This window comes from Dromiciops gliroides, chromosome 3, assembly GCF_019393635.1.
Source record: "Dromiciops gliroides isolate mDroGli1 chromosome 3, mDroGli1.pri, whole genome shotgun sequence".
Classification (NCBI taxonomy): domain Eukaryota; kingdom Metazoa; phylum Chordata; class Mammalia; order Microbiotheria; family Microbiotheriidae; genus Dromiciops; species Dromiciops gliroides.
In genome coordinates, this window is record NC_057863.1 from 341,862,455 (window position 1) to 341,883,776 (window position 21,322).

General features: G+C 43.5%; 1 protein-coding gene across 2 annotated transcripts in view; it reads right to left on the reverse strand.

Annotated features, from left to right (window-relative positions):
* AMOTL2 (angiomotin like 2) overlaps positions 1–17,707 on the reverse strand; it is a 28,452-nt gene extending 10,745 nt beyond the window's left edge. The window contains exons 1-5 of one of the 2 annotated variants that reach the window (XM_043998308.1): positions 17,323–17,707; positions 13,578–14,396; positions 6,039–6,333; positions 3,752–3,896; positions 2,710–2,802 (exon numbers count right to left, since the gene is read on the reverse strand). In XM_043998308.1, coding sequence (XP_043854243.1) covers positions 2,710–2,802; positions 3,752–3,896; positions 6,039–6,333; positions 13,578–14,320 — 1,276 coding nt within the window. In that variant the 5' untranslated portion in view covers positions 14,321–14,396; positions 17,323–17,707. The remainder of the gene's footprint in view (positions 1–2,709; positions 2,803–3,751; positions 3,897–6,038; positions 6,334–13,577; positions 14,397–17,322) is intronic. The other variant, XM_043998309.1, reaches the window with a different exon arrangement.
* Positions 17,708–21,322: the final 3,615 nt, after the last annotated feature.

The window sequence follows — 21,322 nt, forward strand, 5'->3', positions numbered from 1 at the left end:
CACAATTGTAATGAGGGGGTTAGTGAATGGGAAAGGTGATAGGACGGGGTGACTTTTAGAGAAAATTAACCCTTGGGTAAACTCTATGTGTGTACACACACATACACACATATAAAGATATATTAAATATATACATATGCACACATACACATGCATGTACATAATACATACACACATACACACATATTAAAGACAACAGAGTAAAGAGAAAGAAGCTAACAGACTTGGTTAGCATTGAGAGCCGAGGGGAGGAGAGACTACACAGTGGAAGAGCAGGAACAGGCTCTGGCATGTGAAGAATGCAGGTCACACTGATGGCTGTGGTGATTAATAACTCTGGCTGAAGTGCCAAGAACAGCTTAGTTCTCCCTGGGGAACTCAAAAAACTTCCAAGAGCAGATTGGCCTCTTCTGCTGCCTTAAAGAAAACTCGCCCTGTCTCCCTCCTTTCCATTTTCCTTTCTTTCTAGCAAAATTCCCAGAAGCCTATATCCCCAGTCCGCCATCCCATGTCTCCTTTCAGTCTTCACCTGAATTCATACCCACACTCAACCCTTTACCCCTATCCCCAGTACAACCACACACCAGAGGAAACTGTTCCACAGCTAAGTTCTTTACCGCCCTACTCTCCTACACTGCCCAAACCTGAGTTTCTCTTCCTCCCTAAGACTTTTAAATCATTTAATCAATCCCTTTCACTTTGCCTGCTCCATTAGGCCATTCCAGGTACCTATTCCCTCTTCTCTGCTCAAGATTCTACCCCGAGCTATTTGAATGTTCCCCTTTGGAACACCTGAGACTCCTTATAAGTCCACAGTAGGTCACCAATGCCCAATTCTGGATCACCCCACTGGCTGCTTTCTTTCAGGTCACAGGTAATGTTGGGAGAGAACACAGTGAACCCTGAAGACAAGGCCCATCAGAGACTCATAAAATTCCTTTTTTCTCTCATTTTCTCTTGAACACATACCCTCAGAAGAATGCATCTCTGAACAACCTCTTTGCTTTCTCTAAAACCCTAATTCCCTGCCACCAAACCCCATGCCCCCCAAACAGTGATTTCACATCTTACCTGTAAAGGAAGACTAAAAGGGTACACCCTTGTGACCTCCTGCCCTTACCCCAACATATGTCTTCCTAAATCTTTTCTCCATCTCTTTCTTCTCTCCAGTCTCAGAAGGTGGTTTTTTTCTAGTTCTATTAAGCTAAAAACTCCTTCCCTTGGGTCTTCTCTTCTACCTTCAGATATGCTCAGCTTGCATGCTAGGTATTTAATAAATATTTGCTGTGTTCTTTTTAAAAACAAACAAAAGGGGCAGCTAGGTAGCGCAGTGGATAAAGCCCTGGGTCTGGATTCAGGAGGACCTGAGTTCAGGTCCAGCCTCAGACACTTGACACTTACTAGTTGTGTGACCCTGGCAAGTCACTTAACCCTCATTGCCCCACCAAAAAAAAAAAAATTAGAAAAACAAAAACAAAACAAAAACAAAAACCCAAATGCTTTACTTGACCCCACCTACTCTAACTTCTTCCTTTCATGGCCAAACTAATTTCCAGCTATTTTCCAAACTTTTTGAATGGGAGGGTTATAGCGTCTGCCTCCACTTCTCATTTAAGTGCTTTATCCCCACAATTCTCCTGAACCTAATAGATCAATGATAGTAATGCTCAGTTCTCTGTACTTACCTTTTTTGACATGTCTTCAGTATTAGATGCCCCTAACTGACAGCTATTTCTTTTTTGTTTGTTTGTTTGTTTGTTTTGTGAGGCAATTGGGGTTAAGTGACTTGCCCAGGGTCACACAGCTAGTTGAGTGTCAAGTGTCTGAGCTCAGATTTGAACTCAGGTCCTCCTGAATCCAGGGCCGGTGCTCTATCCACTGCACCACCTAGCTGCCCCGACAGCTATTTCTTAAAGCTCTTTCTTTTTTTTTTTTTTTTGGTTTTTGTTTTTTGCAGGGAAATGAGGGTTAAGTGACTTGCCCAGGGTCACACAGCTAGTAAGTGTGTCAAGTGTCTGAGGCTGGATTTGAACTCGGGTCCTCCTGAATCCAAGGCCGGTGCTTTATCCACTGAGCCACCTAGCTTCCCCATCTTAAGGCTCTTTCTTGACTTGGTTTCTCTGAGACAGCACCTTGCTGGTCTGTCTCCCTCACATCCCTTTTTGGACATTATTTTTACTGTCTCAGATATCGAGCTGGAAGGACCCTCAGAAAACACCTAGCCCAAGATCACACAGCTATCAATCATCACAGGTGGGATTTGAACCTAGGGCCTCTAATAGCTCCTTTGCTGGTTCTTCTTTCCTCCCTATCTTCAACATCAACACTCTTTACTCCCCCAAGGAGTCTGAACTAACCCTCAAATGCACAATCCCCTCCCAGCTTTACTATTTTCTATAAGTGGTAAAATGATTATTCCTTTTCTTCCTCCTCTAACTAGCATCTGCTCTTAAGTCCACCATTTCTTCCTCCAAAGTCCTTCTCAGTTTCATGCTTTCCTTCCCAACCCTACCACCACATCATTACTCTCATGACCTCATTCATGCCTGGATTCTGGCAATACCCTTCTCCCCTTTGAGGGCACGCTTGGGGTTTTTTTGTTTGTTTTTGTACCCCACATGGTACCTAGCACAAGGCTGTATCTTTAGCTAAAAAGTGCCCCACCAAGACCTCCCTGAACAGGCCAAAAAAAGGGTATTTGGTACTTACTCTGAGCAAGAAGCTTGGCCACCATGCCCTGGTTGCCCTCCTGGGCCTCCTGTGTCTTGCTGGCTAGTTGTCTGTTTGCAGATTCTAACCTCTCTGTTTCAAATGTTAAGAGAAGGAGGACAAAAAAAGGGAGTTTTTTCTTTAGACTCTAGTTAAGCTGAAACCCAAATTTTTCCCAAGTAATACATTTAAGGAAAAAAATTTCACTTAAACTGAGCCTGGTTGAAATGGGAATTCAGAAACACTTTAAGTTAGAGCTGCAATATCCATCAGAGGTAACCTGATCTAATCCTCTCACTTTACAGATGAGGAAATGAGGCCCATATAGAGGAAATGACTTCCCCAAAGTCACACAAAGAGTTATGGGTGCAGACAGGACCAGCTAGAATCAGGGTCTTTCACTCCCAAACTAATGCTTTTTGATTCAAATCAAGGGAAGAGCTCTCCCACAAACTACCAAAGGACCAAGGGCTTTGTGTCTATCTGGGGACCAGAGAGCCGATCCATATTTTCCAATGGCAGTGACTAGTGGTAACTTCACGGAAAAGGCTTTAAAGCTTTAAGAACACATCTGGGGCACTGGTCTGGATGACTCCCACCTCCAGGAAGAGACTGCCTAGGACATATAGTATGGCTGGTATCCAAGTAGACAGAGAAGTAACAGTAAGTTCCATAACCTGGAATGCCTCAGTCTCCCTTCTCTTCTTGAATACAAGGTGGAGTTGTTTTTATGTTGTCCTCCCCATCCTCCCCCATTAAACTGTGAGATCTTTGAAATCAGGAACTTTTTTTTTCTTTCTTTGCATCTCCAGCACTTACTACAGTGCCTGGTAAATGGTAAGTGTTTAATAAATGCTTGTTGACTTTTGATTAAACATGGAAATTCTAAGTCTTTTCCCATGGCAGAGGAGGCAAACGAAGACATCTTTGGAAAATGAGGCCTCCCCCCTCCCCCCCACTATATGGAGTCATAGATAGTAATTATCTCCACACTGTTTTCCTTCTATCATTTTTTTTCCCTATCATTTTGACTTTTTCTCACCTCTTAGATCACGGTTAAAATCTTGCAGCCGCCTCATCTCCCCACTCATCTTGTTCCTCATGGTTTTCTCCAAGGTCTCTCTCTTGCTAGAAGCTTTCATCAGGTTTTCATAGGCTTCAGAGATCCGCTGGATTTCTGTTTCCAGCTGGGGGGAGGGGGGCACAAAGGGACACAAGGGATTAGTCTTTTCTCAGGAAAGCAGGGAAGAGCAATAATTAAGGTGATCACAAATAGTATTAGTCTTTTTTCTTCCTTTTCTAACACTCCTGAAACCTTCCATGTCTAAGTGTATTCATGAGTTAACTCTTATGCCCTAAGAAGCTTAAGGAGAGAGGCAGAGAGGGGAGATAGAGGAAGCTGCATAGGCTCATTGCATTCTCATTCCTGTCTTCAACAGAATGGTTGAGACAGGAATAAAAATCGAAGGTATAAATCAGTGGGATGAACCACTTCCAGTAGCAGAAAAGACATATCTTTGCTTTAGAAGTCAAAAGAAAAATTGGCTTTGATCTTGGTCTTCAACATCCCATCAATTCCCAGCAAGCACAGCATTTAGAATAAAACCCGGCTTTACTGGATCATGAAATCACTGGTCTATATGACCTCAGTGAATGAGGTTGTTTATCTCCTCCCCTCCTCCCCCATCCCAACTCAACATGGAACCAAGATTTCATGGAATACATGCTAGAAAGACCCCTATTTGCTATCCCTTTCTCTGATAGTCCTATAAAAAAAATTCCATCCAACAACTGTCTGAAGGCTCATGTGGTGGTGGGGTGATTTATTTCTAACCACTACATGGCTCCTTTGGACATGAATCACTATGACCTTCTGCCTTTAATAATGCAAAATTTCCAGAGAGAAGTATTCATTTTCAGACCAGCCTCTCCCATGAAGCACAGGGGAGAATGTGGACAGTTAGGCTCTTTCCCACTAACAGCGCATTTTGTCAAGGATTTGGTGTCCCACTCTTGTTTTGTGTCAGGCCCCATGGGAAAAAGTCTCCTGTGCTTTTAACAGCAGACCTAAAGTCACCTTCCCTGGGATTTCCCCATCGGTGTCTTGAACTTCAGAGTTGCCAATTTCAGAATTTAAGTCATGGAAAAAGAGAGAGCAAACACTAGCAAATCAGATTTTCTTAAGGATATAACTGGCCAAGTCAGTTTCCAGTTCGATCTTCATCTCCGTCTTAGCCCCATCCATCCAACACCGGGAAACTAGAGATTGGGTCTAGATGAAGGGTTCTTAACTTGGGGTCTGTGAGCTTTTTTAAAAAAAGTATTCTGATGATTCTATTTCAGTATAAGTGGTTTTCTTTGAAATACTATTTTATCTTCTGCATTTAAAAACATTATTCTGAGAAGGGGTCCACAGGCTTCACCAGACTGCCAAAGGGGCTTATGAGACAAAAGAGGTTAAGAGCCCCTGGTCTGGCGTGATCCCGCTTAATTTTCCATTTTTATTCGGGTTACTACGGGTTCTGCACGTGCTCCCTGGAGTCTTCAGAATTCCTACAAGTCACCCATTTGTTCCGGTATGGAGGGGGGAGAGGAGGGCTCTCTCTTTGGCTGAAGCTAGCCTGAAACAGACTTCCCGTTGTGTACTTTAACACAAAGGGCTCTCTGTGGGAGGCCCTGTGGAGGGAGGGACAGAGAAAAGTTGCAAATGTGATGGGAGATGGTGAATGGTCTCTTTCTAATCAGCCCAACAACTGCATCTGCTCCAGACCCCTGGTATTGTATGGTGCTGCTTCACAGCTGTTTGAAGAGTGTGTGTGTGTGTGTGTGTGTGTGTGTGTGTGTGTGTGTGTGTGAGAGAGAGAGAGAGAGAGAGAGAGAGAGAGAGAGAGTGTGAGGGTTCGTGTGTGTGTGTGTGTGTGTGTGTATGTGTATGTAGGAGGAGTGTTAGGGGAGGGAGGCCCCAAGTGAATCTGGAAAGGTGAGAAGCTTGAAAACTTCAATTGAGAGATCAACAGTCAGTGGAGACTAGCATTTTCTGCTCCCTTTTCTTAATCTGTCCAATCCCAGTCGCTTGAACCTTCCCACTAATTTTTGTCTTATCTTCTGAAAACTCTTTATGGCTCCATGGCTCCCTAGTCCCTTTTAGGTCTGCCAGTTCTTATTGGTCAGCTAGAGTCAGCCAAAGGAGGCAGTGGGCACCAGTGGCTCTAGAAAGGCACATTCCTGACCTTGGTCCAAGGAAAAAACCCAAATCCATGGTGCACACATTTGGTAGGCCCCCTACTCAACACCATACATCTCTTAATGTCTCTCTTGAGCCTTCATACCTTCTGAATGCGGCTCGCCTTCTCGTTGTAAGTCTCAAATTCCCTCAGCAACTTCTCATTCTCCCTCTGTAGTTTCTCATTGTCTCTCAGGATGGTCTCCATCTGGGCCAGGTGGCTGTTGGTGGAAGCAGCCTGTGCTGACATCAGGGCCTCAACCCCAGCTGGGGTGAGGGAGCCCATGGGGCTGTGGCACAGTGCAGCAGGGTGGGGGTGGGCAGGCTGTGGTGGTGGGAGTTGCTGCTGCTGCTGCTGCTGTTGCTGCAGGAATGGCTGTGGCATTGGAGCCTGTAAGATCCTACAAGAGGTTCAGAAACAATTGAAGAAGCCATTAGTCATGACCTCATTAGTAGCCTTACCTGCTCTTTTGAAGGGTTGGGGAAATCTTGTGTGGGTTTCAACTTTCCCCAGCCATCATTATTTTGGGGGAACTTCAGTTGAGGATGAAGCACTCTTTCTGAGATCATCAACATAAAGGACAGTAGGGGCAGCTAGGTGGCGCAGTGGATAGAGCACCGGCCCTGGAGTCAGGAGGACCTGAGTTCAAATCCGGCCTCAGACACTTAACACTTACTAGCTGTGTGACCCTGGGCAAGTCACTTAACCCCAATTGCCTTACCGAAAAGAAAAAAAAAAACATAAAGGACAGTAGGCCACACTGGGAATCAGGAGACCTGGGTCTGAATATCACCTCTGACCTTCCCTAGTTGTCCCAGGAAAATTGTTTCCCTTCTCTGAGCCTCAGTTTTCTTGTCTGTAAAATGGGTCCATTTAATTTGTAAGCTTTAAAGAACAATACACGTGAGTTATCATTAGCGTCCTATTACTGTGGGCCTTTAGGAAGCAAAGAAATTGCCTACTCCAACCCCCTTATTTCAGAGAGGATAAATAATGTCCTTAAAGTGATACTAGTATCCTGGGAGAGCCAAGATTCAAGCCTGGATTTTCTGACTTGCTTCTCTACACCATCATGGGGTGATAAGACCTGTGAAAATTTCTCTCTTAAATGCCACAACCATTTTAGCTTTCCATGGGCCATTTTCTCTCTGTCTCTGTCGTTCTGTCTCTCCCCCTCTCTCCTCCCCCACCCCTTTCTCCTTGTCTCTGTCTCTCTCTTGCCATTTTTCTGACAATGAAATGAGTTTCTTTGGGGAGCCTGGCACCAGCCCAACTGTTGCTGCTCCTGCCTGCCACCCTCCTGTGCACCTGGGTTTAGCAGGGACCTAGCACCCAATGGCATATATATATATGCTATGATCACTTTTTTCCAAGAAATCATATTTCTGCTTTATGACTTAGCAGTACTAAGCAACCCTGGTATTTTGTCTGCTTTCTTCAGGTGACTAGCCAGATTTTAGGGAGCCCTTCTGAGGTTTAATGGGAAAGGTCTCTGAGAAGCAGAAAACGTTTCACAAATATGAGGAAACTAATACAACACCAAATGCAAACTGAAATCTGATGCCACATGATAGTACATGACAAAAAGAAAAGGCAGTCAGGACATTATCACCTATAAGAGTAATCTCTCCAGAGTCTGCAAAGTGGTGAACTTCTTAGAACATATGTTCAGAAACCAGGGATTTGGCTGGGGGTTGGAGAATCTATTGAAATGAAGGCCAAATTATCAGATTATTAGTTTTTAAACCTTGAGGCAGAGCAAAGATGATATTTGACCACTAGTTTCACTCCCCTTACTTGCCAAGCCCTATCCTCAAACAACTCCCAACCCTCAAAGCTACAAGGGACTTTCACAGACCAAGTAGTCCATCTGTCACTTTACAGATGAGGCGGCTGCCTCAGGGATGTAGTGAATGACCCAGGATCACTAAGGTAAAGTGTCAGGGGCAGATCCTCTCTCTCCAGAGTCAAAAGCTTTTTTCAACTGTATTCCATCACCTGCTTCTACTATTCCCCAAATCTTTAGAGTAAGAGAACATCTACCTACAAAAAACTCTAATCCATACACCCCTTTCCCCTCCCCCCAGATACCTATTAAAATCTAAGATACTATAGTAAAAAACAAAGACTGGTGTTTGTTCCTCTTACACCATGAGCTTGTGGGTCACTGGGTTTGTGCCTGGGATTGTGAATAAAGGTTGGGAATGTTGGCCAAATAGGTATTAGAACTTCTTGCAGTTCAAAAAAATTCTCCTTTTCCTTTTAAACTGATGGACACACCCCAATAAATTCAACATGGCTGCTCTCCGGGAACTTGGCTAGCAGACACTTCCTTAGGGACTCACACCTCCATTTGGCTCTGGTCTGGCTCTAAGACGATTAGTTAAACATAGCCTGCATTCTTCGGTGATGACTTGGCTCCAAGAAAGAATAAAGAAGTCTCCTTTCTGCCCCATACCTCCCTTCCCTTCTCCTTTTCTTCCCCTCCCCCTTCCCTTACTTTTTGTTCTCCAGAAAACAGTCCGCTTCCTTTCTGTGATATTATCTTTTCCTGTCAGAGTTCAATAAGGCTGGTCCAAAAGGAGAAACCACTACTTAGTTTCCAAAATCCTTCCCAGACAGTTCCCTGAGAAGCCAAAGATAATGTGGGTAGGGTTTTTTTCCCCCCATTTGTTTTGGGTGGGGGTGGGGGAAGGTGGAGAGGAGTGGGAGGGATTAGAAGGGACCAGCGAAATGGATAACTAGGCTTTCTTTCCCCCTTCATTCCAACTAGGTTAAGTCATTAATTTTAAGAAACCGAGAAACCATATGACTTAAAGGTGAAATAAGCAAGCAGAATGAAAATCAGGCAGACAATGAAAAGTGAACCAGGCCCACCTCTTTTTTCCCCCTGTTTAACTCTTTGTTGAGTGTTGAGGGAAATCCTTGGGATTCATGGGGAAGGGAGGATAATAGGTCTCTGTGTATGGGTATCACAGAACCAGGAGAAGTCAGAGCTGGATTTTACAAGGGAGAAACTTGCTCGGTTCCACTTACCTTGGTGATAAGAAAGAGGAATGGAAGGAAGGTGGGACCCCAGCAAGAGCAAAGAACAGAAAACAGAGATAAGGTCAATGCTTCCCTGGTGGGCAGATCATTTCTGGGAGCCAAGCGTTTTCTGAAAACTCTTTTCTGGGTAGGTATTTTACAAAGTCACTCCAACCTGGGTTTGAATCTTAAGAGTTCTGCCACTAATACTGTGACCCTGGACAAGTCACTTAACCTCAGTTTCCTCATCTGTAAAATGAGAAAGTTGAACAAGGTGGCCTTTCCAAGTCTAAATCTATAGGCCTAAGAAAGGCAAAGGCCAAGGGTTGTCAAGATGGAACAATAGGGCCCTAAAATAACATGGACTGTTGTGCTCAGCAAGGGGTTCCTATCCTGAGGAAGTATCTGTGCTGGGGCAGCTAGGTGGCGCAGTGGATAAGGCACCAGCCTTGGATTCAGGAGGACCTGAGTTCAAACCCAGCCTCAGATACTTACTAGCTGTGTGACCCTGGGCAAGTCACTTAACCCCCATTGCCCTGAAAAAAGAAAAGAAAAAGAAAAAAAAAAGGAAGTATCTGTGCTGAAATGGCAGAAAACAAGCTTCTTTTCCCTTGACCCTGGGCCCTGACTGGCCCCGGAATAAAGCCTGGAAAGCAGATTCCTAGAATCACAAATCTAGCACTGAGTGAAACCTCAGAGGCCAGCTAGTGTAGCCCACTCACTTCACAGATGGGAAAATTGAGGGGAGAGGTTAAATGGGAGGCCAAGGTCACTCAAATAGAGTCAGAGGTGCCAGGTGAACCCTGGTGCTGTCTAACTCCAAAGCAAAGCATTCTCTGCTGTACCTGGTTGAGGAAAATATAATGCTTCCTCCTGGAGAAGAAGCCAGTAAGTAATCAATTAGTCAATCAATCACTAAACATTTATTAAGCTACTAAACTACTATATGGTGGGGTGGGACTGGGCTAAGCCCTGGGGATACAGACAGAGGCAAAAAGACAGTCCCTGCCCACAAGGAGCTAACAGTCCAGTGTTTAGGAAAGCCCAATACAGGGGCAACAATCTCCAGGTCTGGGTAAGCCTGGAGAAGTCCACTCTGAACTTTTTGGATCTGTTTCCTCTTCTGTCAAATAAAAGGTTAGTGATCAGATGATCACTAAGTTCCCTTGTTGTTCAAAAGCTCTGTTATCTGTGGACTTTCATTCCCGCTTTGGCATATAGCATTAGGGTCAGGGGGACTTTCCAAGCCAGTCGAACCTCTTTTGCTCTTCTCCAACTTCGTTCTGGCCATTTCTCTACTTGCAAAGAGTAACGTTTTGATGCATGTCTACTGGGTGGAGTAAATCAAGGATAAACCCAAATCTGTCTGTTTTACCTTGGGTGGTATAGATGACCTGGAGTCAGAAAGCCCAGAGTTTGAATCCTGTCTCAGACACTAGCTGTGTGTCCCTGGGCAAGGCACTACTTAACCTTTCTCTTAGCCTCAGTTTCCATATCTGTGAAATGGGGATAATAACAGCACTTACCTCACAGGGCTGTTGTGAGAATCAAATGAGATAATAAAGATAATATAGGATAATATAGATAATAACGGGCTCGGCCAACATATAAGTGTACACCATTGTTACTGAACAGAATTTAAGTAAAAGCTTGGGAAAGGAAAGGAAGGAACTGAAGGTGCCAGATAAAATGGGTTATTTAGGTCAAATGACCAGATCCTCTATGTGGTCTAGGAGACTACTCTACTTTCAACACAACAAAAATTCATTGTGCCCACTGTGCTTAACACAGTGCTGAGTACTGCTCTTGGGTTGTCCTTAGAGAGCTTCTGGGGGCCACCTACAGTCAGAAGTCTTACCTTCTCCTAAACACAGAATAACAAAGGAGGAGACTAGAAGCTTAACCAGTTAGGCAAATTGAAAAAAGTTTGGCTATCTCTCTATGAGCTAAAGTCACCCAGGGTAGGGTTTCCAGGTGGGTCCTAACTGAGAATTAACCAGTTAGTCTTAGAGGTCTAGGGATTGAAGAATGAAGATCAGGGGCACCTCAGGCACTGAGAAGACAGGGTGGCCAACAGACAACTAGGTCCTGAAAATCATGTAGGTATATTTATGTGTGGGGAGGCATCTTTTTTTTTTTCTTCTTTTGCTTTATCTTCTTTCTCCAGACCCCTCCCCTTTCTTTTTATGCCCTAATCCCTTCTCTCCCCCACCCCTAACAATCTCTTTTCCTTTAATATGCAATGGATGACCTGCAAGAGGATGCCTTTGGCTTTGTGGTCCATCTGGAAATGGCTACTTCTTAAGGTCACCATTCGCCATGTAAGTAAGAGTCAGTCCTCTATACACAAATATGAGACCAATTCATTAGATCAGCATCTTGTCCCATAGTCTACTTTGTTCTGACATAAGGAGCCTGTGTTTAAACCCAAGGAGACTTGCCAAAGACTTTTCTCATCAAATAACCTCTCCTCCTTAACTTATTTAGACTTTGTCCTGTTTCTCCAAATTAAAACCAGGCAGCCTTACCCATGTTACACCTGTCCCCCTAATGCCATGGATAGCAGTAAGGAGTTAAGAATAGCATAATTAACAGAAAGAAAAAGGCACCACTGAACAGAGCAGACTAAAAACCAGGAGATTTGGGGTTTTGTGACCCTGGTTAAGTCACTCTCAGGTCTTTACTTTCCTTACTTGTCAAATGATATGAGACCACAGATTACTGATTCTTAACCTGAGATCAATCAACTAGGGTATTTTCTTCAAATTTTGCTAACTGTATTTCAATATAGTTTATTTTCTTTTTGGAATTCTATGTATTTTATGTTAGGCATTTAAAAACTTTATTATGATAAGGGGTTTATGGGCTTCGCCAGTCCCCCAAAGGGGTCTAAGACCAAAAAAACATTCAGAACCCTTGGTTCCAGATAATCTCTGATTGTTCTACTCTGATTCCATGGCTATATTATAAGGGTTGATGCTTTTGGCTTCATAGCCCCCTCTGTAAATCTATCAATGATCTGGAATCAAGAGTCCACAGACTCGACTTGAGAGGGCTGGTTAGGAGAAGGTGCAAACTCTCTGGGCCTCACCTTTCCCAATTCTTGATTACAGACAATTGTCCATATTCCTAAAATTACAAAGATAACCTACAGATTGAGAAGATAAAAGTGGGTACACAACACTCCGAATCCCTAACCATTAACTATAAGTCAACATGTCGCCTGGCTCCTTCTCTACCATCAGGTACATTCTCTAAGTCTACCTTCTCACTAAAGAAAGAGATCTCTTCCCCTGAGCAAACAGGTCACAGACAAAGTCACAAGTTTCAAATATGAAAATGAAATGTAACCCCAAAGAAGGCAAGTATGAAATGGAGATGATACACACTGGTCCCACCTCCCAGGGCTCTCACTGCTTCCTTAATAAGGGAGGAAGCAGCCAAGGCAGAAAGGGAAAGGCCCCAGTTCTAAAGTAGAAACTGTGGTTCCAGACAGGAACATTCCCAACTCAAGATGACTCTGCACGGACTCATCTACAGACAGCCAGTTGGTAAAGTGGATTAGCCTGTAGTCAAGAAGACTTGAGTTGAAATCCATCCTCAGACACTTACTAGCTGTGTGACCTTGGGCAAGTCCCTTAACCTCTTAGCCTCAGTTACCCCAACAGTAAAATGAGGATAATAATAACACCCACCTCCCAAGGTTGTTGTGAGGATCAAATGAGATTATATTTTCTGAGCAGTGTCTAGCACATAGTAGGTGTCATATAAATGCTATTATTCTTATCTTGGCTTAGTATTAGGGCTCAGTGGGGGGGAACTACAGGCATCTTGATCTTAAGTAGGTAGCTGGGAAGTAGTTGGTCTTTCTGAACTTTTTTTCCCTCTTTTTAATTTGTTATCAGTGGGAGTTAGGAGGTGATATTCAGAAATAAATGTAATCTAAAAACAAAAGGCATCAATTTAAAATAATAAAATATATCCCCAACATGCAACAGCCCCTGGTTGCTGGAAGCTTTTCCTAATATATATCCAAGTTCAAATCATTCCTTCTGCTTCTACTTTGATTTTCCTGAAGCATTAAATTTGGAGTCAGGGTGCCCCAGGTTTGAGATTTGTCTTGGTTACCTCCCACCTGTGTATTCTTGAATAGGCCGATACAAAATATTTTGAATAATGAAAATGACGATGAAGCACCCTACCTAGACTACCTTCACAGGCTGTTAGGAAGGTGTGCATGCATAGAAAACACAAATGTCAGCCACCACTACTATTTCTTCTGGCTCATTCAGACAGACTTGTACCTGGAATGCTTCACATACCTGGCTAACAGAAGAGCACATGGTTTTCTGAATACAGGTTAAAGGGCTCTGGAGTCGAGTCACAGAACTTGTGTCCAAATACTGCTTTTAATCCATATTACCTATCTGACCTTGAGCAAGTCACTTAACCCTGGACTCAGTTTCTCATCAGCACAGTCTAAGATCCCTTCTAGCCCTAGGTCTATGACTCTAAGGAAGGCTTAGAAAACCTAATTGTGGGGGTGGGGTCAGGGAAAGAAACACCCCCTCCCCCATTAAACCTCTGAATCAAGGTAGGAGAGCTGTTGTGAGTTACCTGACTTCAGGATGCTGGAAATCAGGGCTGCCTCTGGAATAGTGACTGGGGTCACCGCCTGGAAAGGGCTCCTGGGGCGGGATGATATAGGGGTACTCTGGCGGGGGACCCCGGGGCTCCAGGCCCTCAGTATGGTGCCCCCTCGGGGCTGACAGCTGATAGTGGCGAGAAAGCTGAGGAAAGCTGTGCGAGGAGCTCATGTGGTTGTAGGCCTTGGCACCATTCCTCTCCAGGGACAGCTGGAGGAGGCGCTCACTCAGCGACCTCACATGCCCATGCTTCAGCTCCTTCAGAGACTCATCCTGCCTCTTGCTGCTGGCCACATTGCCTCGGCGGGGCTCCTTGTCCACAGGGGCCCCCGGGCAAGGCAAGCCGGCCTGTTGTCCTCTCTGCGAGGCGTAATACTGAGAGTGGACTTTTGCTTCTTCATAAGTGGGCAGCTCCTCGCCCTTGCTCTGGGGCTGGTAGAAGCGGTAGAGGGCATTCTCCAAGTAGGCAGGGTCGCCATGGTGCTCCTGGCCCTGGGGCTCCTGCCGGGTGGACTGCTGGACCATCTGACTCTCTTCTTGAGTCAGGCTCTCCAGGGAGGAGCGGGGGCTGCCCCCGGTGCCCCCACCTCCTCCTCGAAGGGCCTGCTGTTGGATAGCCAGCAGGGTTCGGTTCTCTGTCAGGTTCCCATAGCGCAGCTGCTCCTGGATGAGCCTGTGCAGGACGGTCCCCGAAGAATCTTCCACAGTTCTCATTCTTTGCTCTTTTGTAAACAACCGGAGGTCTCCTGATTACCTGACGATCTAATAGCGATTGGCCAGGGATGAACACCTGCAAGGGAAGCGTAGAGTCATTAAGGGTGGGGTTCCTTCCACTGGCCCAGGAGAATGGGGAGAAGGACTTTCCATAGAACACTATTTAATGGGATTTCATTTTCATGGAACCCCATTATTCTTTCTGTCCAGAAAAACATATCATTTAGCCCTACACCCCAGATAAGGGCCAATAACTCCCCTGTAGGGTCTGCCTTCTCTGTCATTCAAAGGAGTTCAGTGACGCCTATAGAAAATGCCCATTCCCACTCCCTAGGGAAGGTGAACCAATTCTAATCATGAAAAGGCTATAACTCACATCAATATGGCACAAGGAGGTTAGCCTAAGTGTTAGTTCCACCCCCCCCCCAAATGGAATGGGCACAAGCTAAGCTGACTTGTACAAACCTTTCCATGTTTGAACCAATGTCATGGGTTGACCTTGGGGATACTCTGAGACAGTGAGTATTAGAAATGAAGAAGGAGGAAATGAATCCACAGTGTCAGATAAAGGAGGAAAGGATCCAATATGAATTATGGTATTGTGAACAGAGACTTTATTTAACAAGCCACTGGAGCAAGAATGTCCTGCCAACAGGCACTAGTTAAGTCACATGGTCCCTGGAAGCTAAAAACCATACACCCTTTCACCTGGTCTAATCTACAGTGTCTTAATGCAGCAGAAAAATCCAAGGTAACAAAGAGGTAATTTCCCTGGATATTTTTTCTACACTATCTGTACAGAGTCTAAGTGGCTCTCCTCCTCAGTCTGCTAATAGTAATTCATAATAGCTGTAGCCATAATTAACAGTAATAGCACATTCCCGACAGTGGCAATTCTAGGGGTGAGGGAAGGCCATAATTTCAATATGGCCCAGGACTGAGTCTAGTAGGGGCCCAATGGCCTGGCTGCAGTGAAGGTGTGTGAGGGAAGAACTTTCCAAATCATCATCTCTGGCAGGTAGAAAGCTATTGACTCCTAAGGCAACACCATCACCACAATGCTCCTTAGCTCTTCAGCCATCAAAAACCAAACTGATTTGTACATTAAACTTATTTGTAAAATAGAAGTCTATGATAGTGATTCTGAAGAGGGGCCTTGTTTCCCAAGCTATACTGAAGTGACCATCTCAAGAGAGCTGGATGAATTTGGGGATGTTCCTTAGCATCCATACAAGTCTCTAAGCTGATGTGATATCTAGAAATCACCAGTTTAGTTTGATGAGTACAACAACAACAATAAGAGCAGCTAGCGTTTATATAGAGCCGTAAGCCTTGCAAAGCACTTGACAAATATTTTCTCCTCTTCACAGAAATCCTGGGAGGTAGATGCTATCATTATCCCCATTTCCAGAGGAGGATACTGAGGCAGACTAAGGTTGAGTGACTTGCCCAGGGTCACAGGATTTGAATTCAGTTTTCCTGACTCCAGGCTCTATCCAGTGTCACTTAGCTGCTCATGGAGGCTACCATCCTCCTTCCCCTCCCCCTCATTCCATACCAAACTCCACAACCTAATTATGACACTGGAAGGATCTTTGGTAAGTTAGAAATTGCATAAGCAGCATAACTTTCCACCCAATCTTTTCATCATACCAGCCTACCACTCCTAGGCAAGGAGTGGAGAGATTCTGAAATCCACAATTTACCAGAACCAACAAAAATCCTCAGGAGCCAAACCACCCTTATGTTTCATAATTAAGAGGCCGTTTTCTAAAATAATCACAGTCTAATAAGTAGTCGGTTCACTAATGAAGATTGTCAGAAGAGAATATTAAGACAATACAGAATCTACCTCGGACACTCCATCACTTGAGCACCCAAGGTGTGCTATGCAAGCCGTCCCATCTTGAGGGCAAGCTAATTATTTGTAATGTTGGATCTGATGAAAAATCACGCATTTCAAATATCAAATAACTAAATCATAAGACCATCATAAACTACAGGTCCTTTTTGGGTTGTTTTTTTAGGGAGGGTGCTGGAGCTATAAATTATTGTAAAAATAATCACCTTCCCCCCAAAGTATTAATTTTCTTGCTTTTTGTAACACTTAATGTTCCACTAAATAAGGCGGGATGGGGGGAAAAGGAATCCCCTGAAAATCCTCTCCAAAATACTGAGATTCCTAGGTGCCTAAATTAAACCAGGCTTTCTAACAAATTGTGCAACAGAGTCCCCAAACTGTAACTAGATTCCACCCTTTCTCCCAATACAAATAACTTCTGAGTCTAGTTTTAGAACCAATGGGAACATTCATTCACCTCCAAAGTGTTCGACCGATTGCCATCTGAAAAGTATTTATATTTCCTTTGCTGCTCTGCTCCCTCTTTGTTTTCCAAATATTTCTGCCCTGACATCATCAGGGTTTGGATTGCAATTAACATTTTTTCTAAGTGAGAGCCAGGCTTATGGCTCCGGAAAGCATTTTTCCAAACAAGACAAAGAGGATTTCTTTAACTAGTTGGGGGGCAAAAGCACCTGTAACTCAAAACTAACCAAATAATTCTTGGATTGCCCTCCCCCCCTTCTTTAATCAATTCCAGCTTTCTCTCTCCCCTCCCCGCTCCTCCCGTTTCCAAATACCAGGAAACTTGGAAATCCAAAGGCTTCAAGGACACTGCAAGAGCCAGGGTCAAGAGCTAAGATATCCCCCCGTGTCCCCCTATCCCTAAGTATCCCCAGGCTGGAATGATCCAGTTTGCGGGAAGGTTTCCCCAATCCAAACCGGGGAAAAACCTCCAAAAGTCGCGCAAAGTAGCCAAAGCACTGGGATCGCTAGAAGAACCGAAGAATGGGACCTTTCCCAGCTCCCAATTATCCGCTCTCACCTCCCCTAGGATCTCTCTGAATTGTCCGAGGTGCTCGAGCCCTCACTGCCGGCTTTCTGTACTCTAGAAGTTACGAACTTCCAAACAGAACGCGTTAATTTCCCTGGTGAAACTTACCAACCCATAGCCTGAGAGCCTCAGTCTTAGAACTTCAGACCCAGCCACACAGAAGTCGCTGGGGAGCTCGCCGTACAGAGCTCTTTCGGAGGGAGAAAATGCAGAATGCGTGCGTGTCTTGACTTATTTGCGGCCCCTTTCTACCCCTGCTGCCGAAGTGCCAAAACAAAACTTTAATAATAATTTTTTTAAAATTTTAAAAGAATTGGAAAAATCACAGGAGCGCAAGGAAAAGTCCGCACGCAGCTCAGCTCCCCTGCACAGAGATCCTGCCTCTGTGACTGCTGGAAGCGAGACTGCGCTCCTCCAGCTGTACCGCGAGCCACAGAGGTTGGACTGTGCAAGAGGCGGCTGCTATGCCAGGAATGTGAGAGTTTCAGGTTCCCCCTTGGGATCAAAGCTAACCACAAATAACCTCTTTGCGCTCGGCCCTTCCAGCGGCAGCAGTGAGAGGCTGCGCACTGCAGGGGCGACTAACTGGGCTCCCCCGCCCCCTTCACCACATGGCTCCACAGCCCAAAGAGAGATTCTTCCCCCCAATTTTTCTTCTTTTCTTCTGATTTTTTCTTTCTACTTGGCTCAGGCTTCTCGCTGCCATTAACTCATTCACTCCCAAATGAATACTTGTGTCTGAGTAGTCTCCAATGGATATTTTTGTTGGACCCTAACATCTAGGTATCTAAATTTTTAATTAGTGCAGACCCTCTAAATAAGGCGTTCTTAACCTGGAGTCGGTGAACTTTTTAAAAAAAATTTTAAAACAATATTTAAACATTATTGGCTGCTTTTGTATTCTATATAATCCCACGTAGTGACTAGACTGCCGTAGGTGTCCCTGACAAAAAAAATAAATAAATAAACAAATAAATAAATGAAAATGCAGCTCTAAGGAAAGTTGGCTGGTTTTTGAAGGTTTGGGTTCAAGCTGCAGATCATCATCATATTTATATATAAGGTAAAGTTTGCAAAATCGCTTTACACACATTATTTGATCCTTACAACAACACTGTGAAGTAGGTGCTATTATTATCCTCATTTTACCAGATAAAGAAACTGAGGCAAAGAGAGTTAAGTGATGAGCCCAGCCAGGATCACACAGCTATTACTAAATTTGTCTAAGGCAGAAGTTGAACTTAGAGTTTGGTGACTCCATTCAATAGAATTCAGTACATTTCCAAATTTTCTAGACCCTCACAAATTAAAATGTAATTGGAAAATATTCAACAAAATAAAGAAAAATACAATTGAACATGGTTAACGTTAAAATATGGCTTTTTATATACAGTTTAGTGGCCCCAGTTTCCATCTGAGTTTGACCCAGTGGTGTTTTGGGTAGACTACAGAGGCAGATACAAAACTGGACAGTTAGTTATTTGGATAATTTTCTTAGTAGTTTTTTTTCTTTAACAAACCCAAATCAAAACACTTCACTCAAAAAGACCAACGATGCCCATTTGTTACCTAATTGTTGCATTTCCCTGACTGCAATTCACAGAGTTTCTGCATAGTCCCAGTGATGGGGTTTATCAATACAGGGCTTCCCAAGAGATGTCTAATGGACAAGAAGCTATTAACAAAGCCCACTGAAGTGTGTGTGTGTGTGTGTTTCTTGGAAAGTAAATGTTGTAATACCACTACTAGGTCTGTATCCCAAAGAGATTATAAAAAAGCAGAAAGTACAAATGTACAAAAGTATTTATGACAGAGCTGGAAATTTGAGGAGATATCCAACAACTGGAGAATAGCTGAACAAGTTGTAATATAGGAATGTGATGGGATACTATTGCGCTATAAGAAATGATAAGGGTGGGGGGCAGCTAGGTGGCCCAGTGAATAAAGTAACCACCCTGGATTCAGGAGTACCTGAGTTCAAATGCATCCTCAGACACTTGACACTTACTAGCTGTGTGACCCCAGGCAAGTCACTTAAGCCCAATTGCCTCAGCCAAAAAAGAAAGAAAGAAAGAAAGAAAGAAAGAAAGAAAGAAAGAAAGAAAGAAGAAAGAAAGAAAGAAAGAAAGAAAGAAAGAAAGAAAAGAAAGAAAGAAAAGAAAGAAAGAAAGAAGGAAAGAAGGAAAGAAGGAAAGAAGGAAAGAAGGAAAGAAGAAAAGAAAGAAGGAAAGAAAGAAATGATAAGGGTGCAGATTTCAGAAAAACCTGGAAGGACTTACATGAACCAATGCAAAATGAAGTAAGCAGAACCAGATCACATTATACAGGGTAACAGCACCATTGTGTGGTGATCATCTGTGATAGACTTAGCTCTTCTCAGCAATATAATGATCCAAAACAAGTCCAAAAGACATGTTGAAAAATGCTTTCCACATCCTGAGAAAGAACTGATAGAGTCTGAAAGCAGATGGAAGCATATTATTTTCACTTCCTTTATTTTTTCATAGTTTTTTCCTTTTGTTCTGTTTTTTTTCCTAAACAACATGACTAATATGGGAATATGTTTAACACGATTGCACATATATATAATCTATGTCAAATTGCTTACCATCTTAGGGAGGGAGAAAATTTGGAACTCAACATTTAATTTAAAATGAATGGTAAAAAGTGCCTTTACATGTAATTAGAAAAAAATTACTATTTAAAAAGAAAAAAAAAAAGGAAAGTGAGTGCTACAGTCCCAGGAGGGAGTATGGTCCCGTGGAATTGGAATCTGGACACCTGGGGGTGAGTCCAGAGTCTGACACTTAAGAGCAGTGAGGGCCAGGCAGGGGTAGTCCCTGATTCTGTGGGCCTAACTCTCTTCATTTGCAAAATGAGGGGGAGGGACCAGATGATCTCTAAGATCCTTTTACCTCTCATATTCTTTGAAAAGTAAACAGAGTAAAGTTTAAAAAAATGGATTATCTCTGAATTTAGAGCCCCTGAATTTATTTCCTGCCTTTAGTGCAGACCTTACCACTTATGTGTCCATGGGCAAGTCACTTTATATGCCTGGGCCTCAGTTTCTTCATTTATACAATAAAGGGGGTAGACTAGATGTCAAAGTCCCTTCCAGCTCTAGATCTGTGATTCTACATAAAACTCAATTTTGTTCAAAATGAAGGGAGGATTTTGTAAGCTTATCTATAAGAAGGCAAGTTAGCCAAGCCCCCTAGGTCCCAACAAGGGAAGAAGAAATGAAAAAGATAGAACACTTCAAATGTGTTGGGCATTTTTTTTGCTATTCCATATTACTTATCATAGATGATAATGTTATAATCATAAAAAACCTCATTTCCGTCGTCTGTAGGCCTTTACTTTGTGATATATAAAATGTGGTATTTAGCGGAAAGCCCCTAGTGGGGGAGGGGGAGTAATAGAAAAGGAACCTTCAATTTTCAAACCTTTACCTAAGGCAAAGCTTCTTTTTTTTTTTTTTTTTTTTGCAGGGCAATGGGGGTTAAATGACTTGCCCAGAGTCACACAGCTAGTAAATGTCAAGTGTCTGAGGATGCATTTGAACTCAGGTCCTCCTGAATCCAGGGCCGGTGCTTTATCTACTGCGCCACCTAGCTGCCCCTAAGGCAAAGCTTCTTAAACTAGGGCCCAGCAACTGAATGTTAGGGTCTTGGCACCAGTAAGAGGTAATGTATACCTATTTTATATACCTATATACCCAGGGTAATGTAAACATTTTTCTGGCAAAAAGGGGTCTCAAGTGGAAAAAATTGAAGAAGCCCTATTCTAGGGCATACAAACCCCTAGTCAGCTTAGCTGGGGGAGGGAATGAGACTTGAGAGGACCTGGCAGAAGTTTTCTTCTTCTTTTGCAGTCACCACTTGAATATATTGCTTCCTGAATTATTCTTACTGGATTAAAAAAATGTTAATGACCAAAAAAAAATTTAAAAATCAACACTCAAGAGAAAAGGATCCTTGGATTCCTCACAGCCCGGGAGTATAAGTGTGTTTTTCAGCCTCTTCTTCCCTAGCTAAACTGGGCATTGGGTCTGCCCTCCTTTAACATTCTGCTGAATATTAAACACCATACGTGTTTGCACCTGTGC